At 41.0% G+C, this 12,535-nt stretch overlaps 1 protein-coding gene across 1 annotated transcript; it reads right to left on the bottom strand.

Moving 5' to 3' along the window:
* Nucleotides 1-79: 79 nt before the first annotated feature.
* Nucleotides 80-9,110, bottom strand: snapc3 (small nuclear RNA activating complex, polypeptide 3). Its single transcript, XM_069666645.1, has 9 exons — nucleotides 8,878-9,110; nucleotides 7,828-7,911; nucleotides 7,650-7,728; nucleotides 7,462-7,566; nucleotides 7,230-7,379; nucleotides 7,038-7,120; nucleotides 2,388-2,546; nucleotides 629-736; nucleotides 80-546 (listed from the first exon to the last, which is right to left on the bottom strand). Exons 1-9 carry the CDS (start codon nucleotides 9,108-9,110, stop codon nucleotides 399-401), a joined length of 1,149 nt encoding a protein of 382 aa, XP_069522746.1. The 3' UTR covers nucleotides 80-398.
* Nucleotides 9,111-12,535: the final 3,425 nt, after the last annotated feature.

Genomic DNA, 12,535 nt, shown 5'->3' with positions numbered 1-12,535 from the left:
AACCAGGTAAGTTAATTATTTTACTGTGAAACTGTTAATAACTGGATACTTTGGCACATTTGTGCATTTATGTTGTCGGGAAAAATTAACAATTGTAAATTGAAGAGCCACACCCTAGCTGTAAGAACTCGAGCTCCACTTTTCCAGGCAGTGAACTGGTGAGATTGCTGTTTAATATCTCAAATTTGACAATGCAAATACACTTTTACATGTTTTCCAGTCAATCAAACTCTTTATTTTAAACAAAAGCAGCCTGTTAAAACGGTTTCTCTTTTAAAAGAAAAAATGATTCCTTATTTCTAAAATAAGTCAAAACATTTCGATCTGAAATATATAAAACATCTTCTGTATTATACAGCATTAAATCAATGACCTGAGCAGTTCACTGAAGACGAGCATTAGTTAAAGGCGCCACGGTCCACATAGGGATAGGCCAAAAAATCTCCCAGCTTGTTGCCTTGAGCATCGTAGTGAAGCATCCGGAAGCACTTGTCACAGAAGAGGCACGGGTCACTCGGAGCAAATTGGTCATTGGTCGTAAACCATCTGGAAAGAATCAGAGATTTTAAACTTTCATTCACAGTTTTAAAAGGCGAATATGTTAAGGCTTGTTTTGTATTTAACACACCTTCCTATAAACACGTGGCAGACTGCACACTTCTGGGTGAGGACTCTGTCCTTGTGCGTGAGAAGTGGATACAGCTTCTTGTCCAGGCAGTCGTTCTTATGCGTCAGCCTGTAATGTGTAAAGAGAGAATACAGGAGCATTTCTTAAGAGTCTCTGGTGACCATAACACAGATTGGTCTCACATATCTGATATTAAGAGAGGCTTTCATGAGTGGTTACAGTACGTTAACAATAAGTCAGCTCATAGACGGATCTACTATTACGCATTTCCTAGTGCAGTGAAACCTACCGACTCTGTCTTGTGAGAGCGGTTAAAGCCTGTCTGACAAGGAAGTGCTTTATTTAAAATCTTGTAGTACTAATACAGACATTGAGAAAAGTGCAGAGCATTTCACATCTTGGGACGACTCCAACCACTAAATATAATTGCACAGTAGTTTAGTTTATAAGTGTAGACGCTGAGGATAACCGAAGTCGATACGGTTAATCCTCTGGGGACCTTGAATGTCTACAATATCTCATCACAGCGCGCCTCATAGTTTGTGAGACCTTTGCGTCTAGACAACACGTGGTGGGAAAAAACACATCTACTGTTAAGATTTTTAAAGCTTTGACAATATTTCATATGTTTCCTACCAGTAGCTGCAGACAGTTATGTAAAAGAAAGAAGAGGTGTGGCAGCAGCAACCACCACAGCAGCGCCACTGTCGACAAAACTAGACATGTTACATAAAATAGCATGTGAAATAGACTGTTCATGTGTCGGGAGGTTTTGGTCCTGATGGAGCGCAGCTTCTTGCCAGTGGGGGGAGGATCTCAAAGAGACTGTTTCCGGGATGAGAGGGGTCGGCCTCGATCCTACCTGCACGCCTCAGGGTCCTGGAGGTGTACGGGTCTTTGAGAGATGGCAGATTGCAGCCAATCACCCTCTCTGCAGAGTGGATGATACGCTGCAGCCTGCCCTTAGCCTTGGCAGTAGCAGCAGTGTACCAGATAGTGATGGAGCAGGTGAGGGTGGACTCAGTGATGGAGCATGATGTTGGTTCACCACTATTCTTCCTGGTTTTAATAATGCCTTGACCGTTAATTAAAGATTATTTTTGGGGGCTGAACAGTGGTGCAGTGGTTTGTGCTGTCGCCTCACAGTTAAAAGGTTCCTGGTTCGAAACCCGGTTTGGTCGACGTGGGCCTTTCTGTGTGGAGTTTGCATGTTCTCTCCGTGGATGTGTGGGTTCCCTCCGGGTACTCCGGTTTCCTCCCACAGTCCAAAGACATGCTCACTAGATTCATTGGTGACTCTGAAATTGCCTGTAGGCCTGTGTGAGTGTGAAAGGTTGTCTGTGTCTATGTGTCAGCCCTGTGATTGACTGGTGATCAGGCAGTGTACCCCGCCCCTCACCCAATCACAGCTGGGATACACCGCGAACAGGTTAAGCTGTATAGATAATGGATGGATGGATTGTTTGCCATGTTTGCCTTTACTGACAGGACAGCTGAAGAGAGACAGAAAGTGTTGGGAGGAGAGAGTGGGGGATGATGCAGCAAGGGGTTGAGTGCTGTCAAACCTGCAGCCACTTCATCAGGCCTCTTTACATGTGGCATCTGCTCTACCCACTGAGCTAAACCAGCGCCCCAAAAGACTGTTTTTAAGTGGAAATGGTATGCTGAATCTTACCGCTTTTGGTATTGCAAAAAGAAATTAAAGGAGCGTGACATGCACCTAGCTCCCATGATGATTGATCAATAACACAGCTCTAACCTGACATCTGTGATGATGACGAGATGTTCGCAGTCTCCCTGATGACAGTACAGGTACGGGAAGCCCACTTTCACTTTCAGATCTGCAAACCTTGTGTCCTCCATCTTGGCCTGGCTGTAAGTTGGGAAGTTGCGGGCCTTCGCCCATTCAATAGTGGTCCTGTATCGTAAACACACGGAAGGTTCATCATAAAAATGTCCTTTCAAAGACCTGTGTGAAGGAAATTCTCCTCCTGAGGACAATTTGTGAAGAACGAGCAAACAACGTTATGAATCACGCATCTTTACTCACATTCACATGCATGGAGAGGAGTGTGAGAGTTCTCTCCCTTTCAGTTAAAGTGTTCAAGCTTAAATACAACGTCAACAAACCCCTTACCTCATCCCCAAATGGTAATTCAATCAGCCAACTGGCCCTCGTAAATAAGGTAAGATGATCCTTCTTTGCTCTCCAGGGGGGAAGCCGGGGGTCCCCAAATAAACGTCATAAAATAAATTGCCCCCCCATATAAGTTTAAATTTAGAGTTACCCCCTCGATGATCCCCGGAAAATTCCCACACCTGTCTGTTTCTATGTTATCTCATCAAACCAAAGTCAAGTTTTTTTGGTTATATGCTTCCAAACACTTGTTATTTTTGTTCTAACAGACTGAATACTCAGTTTTATTGATAATTTTATACGGATATCAGACCGAGACAATGATGACGGCAAGAGGGTGATTTTAATTTGAACTATGAGGGCTTTTCTTGTTGCTTGGTGGTCACATCACCTTCACGACCACGCGTTCCCAGAAAAAGACTCTTTTTTTATGAGTCAGAGGGGATGTCAATTTCTAACCACCTCTGGTCTGCTGATCAGCGTGTTATTTTAGTGAAAAATATCCTGATGGTGACCTGAACAGGGATCACAAGGAGTCAATGAAAATCCTCCCAAACCAAGATGTCTTTGTTACCATCAGTCGTTGATTAGATACGCTTCTGTGTTAATAAAAAAAATATAAAGAATCATTTTATTATAGCATTCAAAAACCTCAAATATTGTATTGAACATAACTTGTACTGTGAAGCAGGACGTGGTGTTAGAGAGGTGACTTCAGGTGTAACTCTGGGTTTTTACGTTTTTGGAGCCGGTTATTTCCCAGATATAAGATCAACATGCACTGCTCAAAAAAATAAAGGGAACACTTAAACAACACATCCTGGATCTCGATGAATTAAATATTCTAGTTGAAAATCTTTATTCATTACATCGTGGAATGCGTTGAGAACAAAACAACATAAGAATGATCAATGGAAATCAAAATCATCAACCCATGGAGGTCTGGATTCAGAATCATACTCAAAATAAAAGTGGAAAAATCAGATCACAGGCTGATCCAACTTCTATTGAAATTCCTCAAGACAATTCAAAATGAGGCTCCGTAGTGTGTGTGTGGCCTCCACGTGCCTGTATGTACTCCCTACAACGTCTGGGCATGCTCCTGATGAGACGACGGATGTTCTCCTGAGGGATCTCCTCCCAGACCTGGATCAGGGCATCAGTGAGCTCCTGGACAGTCTGTGGTGCGACGTGGCGTGCTCAATTGGATTCAGGTCTGGGGAACGGGCAGGCCAGTCCATAACATGAGGCCGAGCATTGTCATGCATCAGAAGGAACCCAGGGCCCACTGCACCAGCATAGGGTCTGACAATGGGTCTGAGGTTCTCATCCTGGTACCTAATGGCAGTCAGGATACCTCTGGCTAGCACATGGAGGTCTGTGCGGCCCTCCAAGGATATGCCTCCCCAGACCATCACTGACCCACCGCCAAACCGGTCATGCTGAAGGATGTTGCAGGCAGCAGAACGTTCTCCATGGCGTCTCCAGACTCTGTCACGTCTGTCACATGTGCTCGGTGTGAACCCGATCTCATCTGTGAAGAGAACGGGGCGCCAATGGCGAATCTGCCAATCCTGGTGTTCTCTGGCAAATGCCAGTCAGGCTGCACGGTGCTGGGCTGTGAGCACAGGCCCGACTTGTGGACGTCGGGCCCTCATACCACCCTCATGGAGTCTGTTTCTGACAGTTTAAGCAGAAACATGCACATTAGTGGCCTGCTGGAGGTCATTTTGTAGGGCTCTGGCAGTGCTCCTCGTGTTCCTCCTTGCAAAAAGGAGCAGATAGCGGTCCTGCTGCTGGGTTGTTGTCCTCCTACGGCCCCTTCCAACGTCTCCTGGTGTACTGGCCTGTCTCCTGGTATCTCCTCCATGCTCTTGACACTGTGCTGGGAGACAAACCTTCTTGCCGCAGCGCGTATTGATGTGCCATCCTGGATGAGTTGCACTACCTGAGCAACTTCTGTGGGTTGCAGACACCACCTCATGCTAACCTCTAGTGGTGAGGGCACTGGCAAAATGCAAAAGTGCCCAAAAATCAGCCAGAAAGGACGAGGACAGGGAAATGGTCTGTGGCCACCACCTGCAGAACCATTCCTTTAATAGGGGTTGTCTTGCTAATTGCCTCTCATGTCCACCTGTTGTATGTTCCATTTGCACAACAGCAGGTGAAATTGATTCATAATCAGTGTTGCTTCCTAACTGGACAGGTTGATATCCCAGAAGTGTGATTGACTTGGAGTTACATTGTAATGTTTATGTGTTCCCTTTATTTTTTTGAGCAGTGTATATAGCAGCAACCACCTACTGACCAATCAAATCACCAATGGCATTGTAGCAGATCCCGTGGAGCTCGGTGCCCATATCCTGAGAGGGTCATTTGGACAGGAATTCACCTGAGATACCCCGTTTTCTGAATCAAAGAGATTATTATCTAAAAATTCTGAGAAAAGTTTTCATAAAAACTTATTCGGCTCCTGTTTTTCTGAATTTATGAGATCTCAGAATTCTGAGAAAAGATTTTTAATGGGGAAGCAAAAAACTGCTCTTAACAAGATTTTCACTTCAGAATCCTGCAGGCTGGTTAAAGGGTTTGATCAGGGGCAAAGAGCCCTGCAGGGGGCTTGCTGGAGGCTGGCTGAGGGCTGGAGAGCATGTCTAAGGGGCCTTGGGTGACGTCTAGAGGGCAGTGTCCTGAAAACCAAAGTCTTGGGTTCAAAGGGATTATAGCTGCAAAGCAGAAACTAAGCTTCCGGCTTACTTTGACTAAACATAGGAAACCTTAGTCAGCCTGGGGGCAGAAAGGACTGATTTGTGCAGTTAATTCAGATCATTAAGAGGACTTCAGCATTAAAACGAGTTGTGCCAACCCTGTCCTGAAGCAGAAAGTCGGGCTAAAGGTCTCTAGAAGATTCCGGGAAACCTGCAGCGCGAAAGCTGTCCCCCCTGAACCCTGAGGCATTCTCAAACCAAAGTGTGTACCCATTGAACTTAGGCACGCAGTCAGCACAGAGACAAGGTGTCCGTTGGCAGTGTCCAGGCTGGTTGAGGTTTCCTGTGTTTAGTCAAATCCTGGGCTTTCCAGCAAATCTTGCTCTAGCCCTGAGACGACCTCTAGCAAGCACCTGCAGGCCCCGGCATGGCTCTCTCTCCAGGCTGGGCTTTTTGCACCTAAATGAACCCTCTTTTGAGATAATAATTTCTTAATTCAGAAAACAAAATCATTACTTTTCTCAGGACTCTCTTGAGACTTATCTTGTTAAATCAGAAAAGGGCAGTGTACACTTCTGTACAAATCATTCTCTGTTCTCGTAATGCATCTTAATAAACTTTCAATAAAACTTATAACAACGCCTCTATTGACATTTAAGACTCGGCACAGAAGCTATTAAAACTCAGAATGATTTAAATATTCTTCATGTTTGGGCCTTCATGAGTAGTCACCTTGGCGCCATGTTGTGGTAGCAACCTATAGTTAAGTATGGTGTCTTCCGAATACATACATGTATCGTGGCTACATCGGGAAAACTTTTGTTGACTTACCAAGTTCATAACCAACATTGTGTGACTGTTCAGCTTGAATGCTGCTGTATGGCTTGTGTCCATAGAATTCATGGCCTGCCCTAAAGTATTAAGCCTATAGTGACTGTATTGTTGCACACTGGCTGTGATACCGGTTGATACGTTAAAGACTCACTAAGAAAGCCTTGTTCTTCACACACTCTGGTTAGCTCACAATAAAACCATACAAAAAAAAAGCGTTGAGGGCGCTCTGTATATGGGGCGCCTGCTCTACCCACATTAAACCACAGAATATTCTAATATTCAAAATGTCTTTAATTAATTGTTTTGTCTGCAAAAAGCATTTAGCTACCCTTCCAGTCTGACATCAAATCATATGTACCATTAAATACTGCCACATGGAGAAAAGCTTCTGATTTACACAAAAATTTCCGACAACTACATCTTACTAAAATTCCAAATTACTACTTTTAAACTTCTATACGTTTCCATCTGCCGTGCTGGCAGTTTTCCCCGGCCTCTTGTCTTTGCTATGCTAGGCTAATAGACTCTTGGCTATAACTCCCACTGACATGGGAGTGGAATCACTCGTTTCATTTTGGAAAAATAAAACTGAATAAGTAAATTATTAAAAATATGACACTCTTTCAAACGTATCACGCAAGCCAAACAATCAGGGTGTATAGCTCAGCAGCTAACTAGAAGGAGATGACATCTTAACCAATCAGTGGACTAATCAGGAAGTAAGACTTACATGCTGATGTCTTGGCACTCTGGGAATCGCATGTCGTTATAGAAAACTCCTTCGAAGAAAAAGAAAGCTGACTTGAAATGATCCTGAAACAGAAAACGCGAGTCGGTCTCATGTGCAAATATTGACAGACTCTGACCTGACAAGGATTTTTAAGGGTGCTTGTAATTTCAGATGAACTGTATTTGTGCTTACTTTGCTGATGAAATCTGGAACCATGTCTGGTGTGTTGCTGAACTCCCCGCACACTTGCAAGTCGCTGACACAGCAGATGGCATCCTTGAGCTCTGCCAGAGTGTGGGAGCCGGTCATCAGCAGAGTCATGTGGGGTCTGACGTAGCTAAACTGAGGGGGAACGGAAGGAAAACGTGTCAGCAACACGGAGGTCAATGGTGGAAGATGACAGATTTGGAGGGTTTCCGCTCACTTTCTCGATAATGGCCGGGTAGTAGACGTTGATAGTAAGAATAACTTCTCCTTCAGAGATCATGTCAGTATCTGCGTCTGGTTTCCTACCGACAGTAATACGCTCCTGAAAATCACACAAACTTTGCTTATAAGTTACACGAAAGGTTGCCCACGTCTGGAATTTCTGCAATACTCCAATGCACCCACCAGTTCATCTGCGTAGAGGTCGTGTCTGTTCTTGCCTGTTTTTAGAGTAGCTTTGTAATCTTGTCTCTCTTTTCTTTGTCTGATAAAAACAAACACCAGCACAATTAATTAAGCGTTCACATGCTGTTGCTTTATCAAAAACACAATATATGGCGAAACAACAGAGGTCAAGTCATACATTAGTGTGTTCAGTGTTGGGTCTGGAGGTACGATGGCTGGATCTGGCTGCTGATCCTCAGGATGGCAACGCAGTAAATCAAGACTAGTAAAGGAAGAAAATGAAAACAAAGTCATGAAACAGGTTTGAAAACTTAAGTGTAGTCTGTTCATGAAGAATAAAGTCACTCTTTTATGTTATGAATTATAGTAAAACAATATTAGACACATAAAAGTTGTTCTAGTCTCATAGCTATTTTCTTTTCTTCATGCTTCATGCTTCATCCTGTAACTGAAATTTGTGTTACTTGTTGGCATAACATGTAACATATAGTTATAAATAAAGTATGTATTGGGTTGGTGCTTTTAATGTTGTATTTTTCATGTATCTATGTTGAACCATTGCCTGAAATGCTTATTATTTGTATATCATGTATGCCTGAGAAGCATCTTGTATGTATATTCCTGTTCATTTGTTGGGGTCTTCATTGTGTTTCCCAGGGTCCTATGTTCACCATCAAAGTAGAAGATTAAAAAGAGCATTGTTTACAGGTAAAAACTGCAAAAGAAGGAAGAGAGATTGATGTTTCATATGCAGTTTGAAGGGAAAAAATGTGTTTAGCCACTATGGGGATAAAGGAGTGAAAGCAGTCTTGCCTGTGTATATTTCAAAGAGTAAAACATCAGCAGGTTAGCTGTAGGTGAGTAACATTAGCTCTGAAAAACATACACAACATATTTTGAAAAGTCTCCTAAGTGTGTCATATTAAGAGGATATTATGCTTTAAAACATAGGACCCAAGGAGCACAGATTGAACCCTTAGAACAAATCCCTCCATTTGTACTGGCACCAAGCTTAATGAAACTTTTTATCTACACATTTGGCCATGAAAGTTGATTCCAATATAACATTAAATGTATATTTGTTGATTGCTTTCGTGCATGTATGTGCTTGAGAGATACAACAAAGGGAAATACATTTCTTTGAGACACAAGTAATTTTGATTTACTGTAAAAACTGTTAGCAAACGTTAGCTATAGGCTGACGTTAGGTCTACGTTGGCGTGACTACCTGCAGATGGATTTCAGTTCAGACATCGTCTCCGCATCGACCTGCATGTCTCTCGCGAAGTTCGCATCAAACGTGTCGTCGTCCTCCTGTCGGAAAGAGAAGTCACTCGGCTTCAGTCTGTTCAGCCACTCGTTTCTGAAAGAGCCGATGTGAAACGGTTTGGTGTTCACATCAGTGTATTCATAATCTGGAATGTTTGTGTTGTGGTCTGTCGAGAGCTTGGACGCCGCCATATTTCCCTGACAAACTTGATTGCACGCAGGGGATCTTGGGTAATGTAGTTTTTACAGGTAGTGGCAAAAGGTCATCGTTGGGGCCACGGATAAGAGAGAAACGACTAAATATTTTTTTAAAACATAGATTTAAGCCCCTTTCTCCTAATTTTTTTACAAAATATACATCTGTACTGACTCAGAAAGGGCAGCAAGCAATTACAATTAAACACCTGTAAATATTGTGTTTACAAATATAAATTATTTTACACAAAAGTAAAATGCAACAACCCAATGATACAAATCCTTATAATTTAAATATTAAATACATTTGAAAAATAATAATAATAAAAATTACATTAAAAAATGCATTGTTAAAGCCCCTGTGAGGAGTTTTTTCACTGGTTATGAAAGGGACTGAAATTAATTCTGCAAACAAGACCATAAGCTAGAAGATTGATTATTTCTATATAGTTATATTTAATGCCTGATATTGCTGGCGGGGGTAGGTGTCAGACGAAGAGATTAACTGCATGCTGCCTTTGTTTACATTTACCAGGGCAAAAATTTAAAGTCAGTGTTTAAGAAAGCAGGAAGAGATTTTTGTTAGAAACCACCACATCACATGTACAGGACAGGATCAACAAAGACATAAGATGTATGGCTTTGTCCACAGGGGGCGCCAAAATCAACAGAAACAGAAAGTTCCTCACAGGAGCTTTAACTTATTTTTTAATGCTTTTAAGTTGCATCTATTGTAAATAAATATAAATATTGAGGGAAAAAACTTTATTTATTAATTTATTTATTAATTTATACAAGCCTATTTGATTTGAATAAGTGTGTTTTGTAAAAGGTAGACTTCTTTAAACTTTTGCTCCTTCGAGATAACAAAACCAGAACTGATCGACCTAAGTAAACTCCAACCTCCTGCTGTCAAAGTGGAAATAAAAGATTATCGGCTAGCCCCTAGACATGGATTAGCTCGGGATTTTTCCTTAGAAGTCATATTAGGCTATTGGTGGTTCACCTCTTCCTCCTGCCTCCTTTTTAAGAACAGTTTTGAGGCACTGGACTACTTTATTTTTCTATCCCAGCACTAACAAAATATCATCCTTTTACTCCACTGATAACTTTTATATTAAATTATCAAATACTTCACAAAAAAATGTTTAAAAGTATGATAGATTTATAAAAACATGACAGCAGAACTTTTTTTCATACTGTAAGCATACTGTACACGTGAATTTGTTTTTATGAGATGACTGCACTGTAATTTACTGTGATGAAACACATCTGATTTTAATATTGACATTTCATACTGAGTTTTTTAAAATCAGCATTTCATGGGTTGAAAATGGCTCAACACACCATCTACTGTCTAAAATCAGCCCTTAGCTTTACGAGGCCAATTCTCCAAGAGTCAACTGGTGGGAAATTTATACTTCAAAAAACGAATGTTAACGTTCTGTAACAAAAAAAGGTCCCTGAGAAACTTCCAACTCACACACTTACACACTCTAACCCACTCTTCAGCCCCTTGTCCACAAATGATACAGTGGGTGGGGTTTGGGTCAGACCTGATGGGAAATTATACCTACACATAGGCTAATCTTCCTTATACACCTCAGATTAACCTTTGACAATAAAGCGGGTGTGACCATTGTACGTATATCTTTTTATACAGTCTATAGACAGGATAGGTTGGGAATCATTGGACATAGGCTGCGCTCCAAAGTCCCAATACATGTAGACCTATCTTAATTGTAGTATGCCAAAAATATCAATGTGTCCTGCTACATCCTCTCACATTTTCCAGTATAAAAGTCAGCATGCCTTTTTGGCTGTTCTGACCCACAATCCTCTGCCTATAGGGACACACCATATATCAAATTGACTGGGCGACAGATAGGGAGAAGACCCATTTTTCAATTTATCGAATGAATTAACAATTTAATATGTACTACAAACGAATTATCGCTCACAGGTGCCATTATACTTTTTCTAAGCAGGATTTGAATGCAGGAATTTTACTTGTAATTCAGTATTTTTAAATTGTTGTATCTCTATTTTAACCCAAGTAAAATATGTGCCACCAGTAATACCAGCACCGTGTTCCAAGTACATATTTTCGTTGTGTGTTCGGTAGATAGTGTACACTTTTACCGTGGTCGGTGTTTCGTCCTTGTTGGAGCTTTGTCTTCTATTTTTTTATTTTATGAAATTACTCTTTAATCTTACTAACAAGTATTAACATTTAAGCTTTTTAACTACAACTATGATTTAACCACATCCAGTTTATCGTCACTAAATTCATGCTTTTTTAAAATTAGTCTCAGTTTAAAAATAATTTTAAAAGGGGGGTTTGTCTTTAAAAAATAAATTATTTGTTCTCGTTCAAAGTGCAGGACCTCTCAGCTTGAGGGGAAAGAATATTTTTACATATCCGTGCGTAGGCTACAATCACGTCCTGTTACATGAGGAAGCTCATCTAGGGGCTGGTCCTGCAAATGAAGGCCCCTCCCGTACTCTTACCTTATAAATATCGCGGGATGTTAAAATATCGATGTGTCTGCAAGTGCAGAGAGAGCTTTCCCAACAGAGGCTACTAAGTTTTTGTCAAGAAAAGGCGCAAATTCTCTTTAAAAGATTCTTGTTATTTAACCTCTTATCCAAAATAAAATGGAGACGAAAGGCAAATCACCGCAACAGGTAGGTGATGTTTTACTTGTTTTTTGCGATGATTATGATTTTGTAAGGTAAGAGGGTAGGTGTTAGCTTTAGCTTCTGCCTTCACCCTTTCGATTTATTACTAAAAGTTTTGATGGTGCTTTTATTTTCTGTCTTTGTATTTTGTTTCGTCTATTGAAAATGAACCGAAATAAAAATTTAATTGAATTACTGCTTCTACAGGTGTCTTATGACGAGTATTTCTGTTTTGTCAACTATTTTTAAAGTTTTTTCTGTTTGTTTTTATTATTATTATTTATTTAATCCGATAAATTAAGTGAAAGATAAGGTTGAGGATGGAATTCATCTTCTTTCCTGTCAATGCATCACATGTTCACCTGCAAAAAGGCTTTCGCTTATTGCGCATATTCATGTGCAGTTAACCAATTTACCTGCTTTTGTTTTTTATCTATATAAATAGTTTTTAAAGCCCACAATAATCTCTGAGGTCAGTTTCACTTTAAAAACGGACTCAAAGTAAAAATTCTCCCCTTCCACCCTTTTCAGACGGACGTAAAGCCAACCGGTGAGGAAGCAGCGTAAGTGTCAAGTCTTTTATTTTGTAGGAGTTTACAAGAATGTATGCGTATTTCAGTGACAGTCAAAAGTATGTAATTAAAAGTGAATCCTACAGATACCCTCACTTCACCTCGCAATTCTGACATCTGCTTACTGTAACGCACCACACGCACACTAGAGGTCAGTAGATATAACTT

Source organism: Semicossyphus pulcher, unplaced genomic scaffold (assembly GCF_022749685.1).
Source record: "Semicossyphus pulcher isolate SPU_LCO1_2020_fin unplaced genomic scaffold, fSemPul1.0.p SCAF_17, whole genome shotgun sequence".
Classification (NCBI taxonomy): domain Eukaryota; kingdom Metazoa; phylum Chordata; class Actinopteri; order Labriformes; family Labridae; genus Semicossyphus; species Semicossyphus pulcher.
This window is presented reverse-complemented; position numbering and strand designations above follow the sequence as displayed.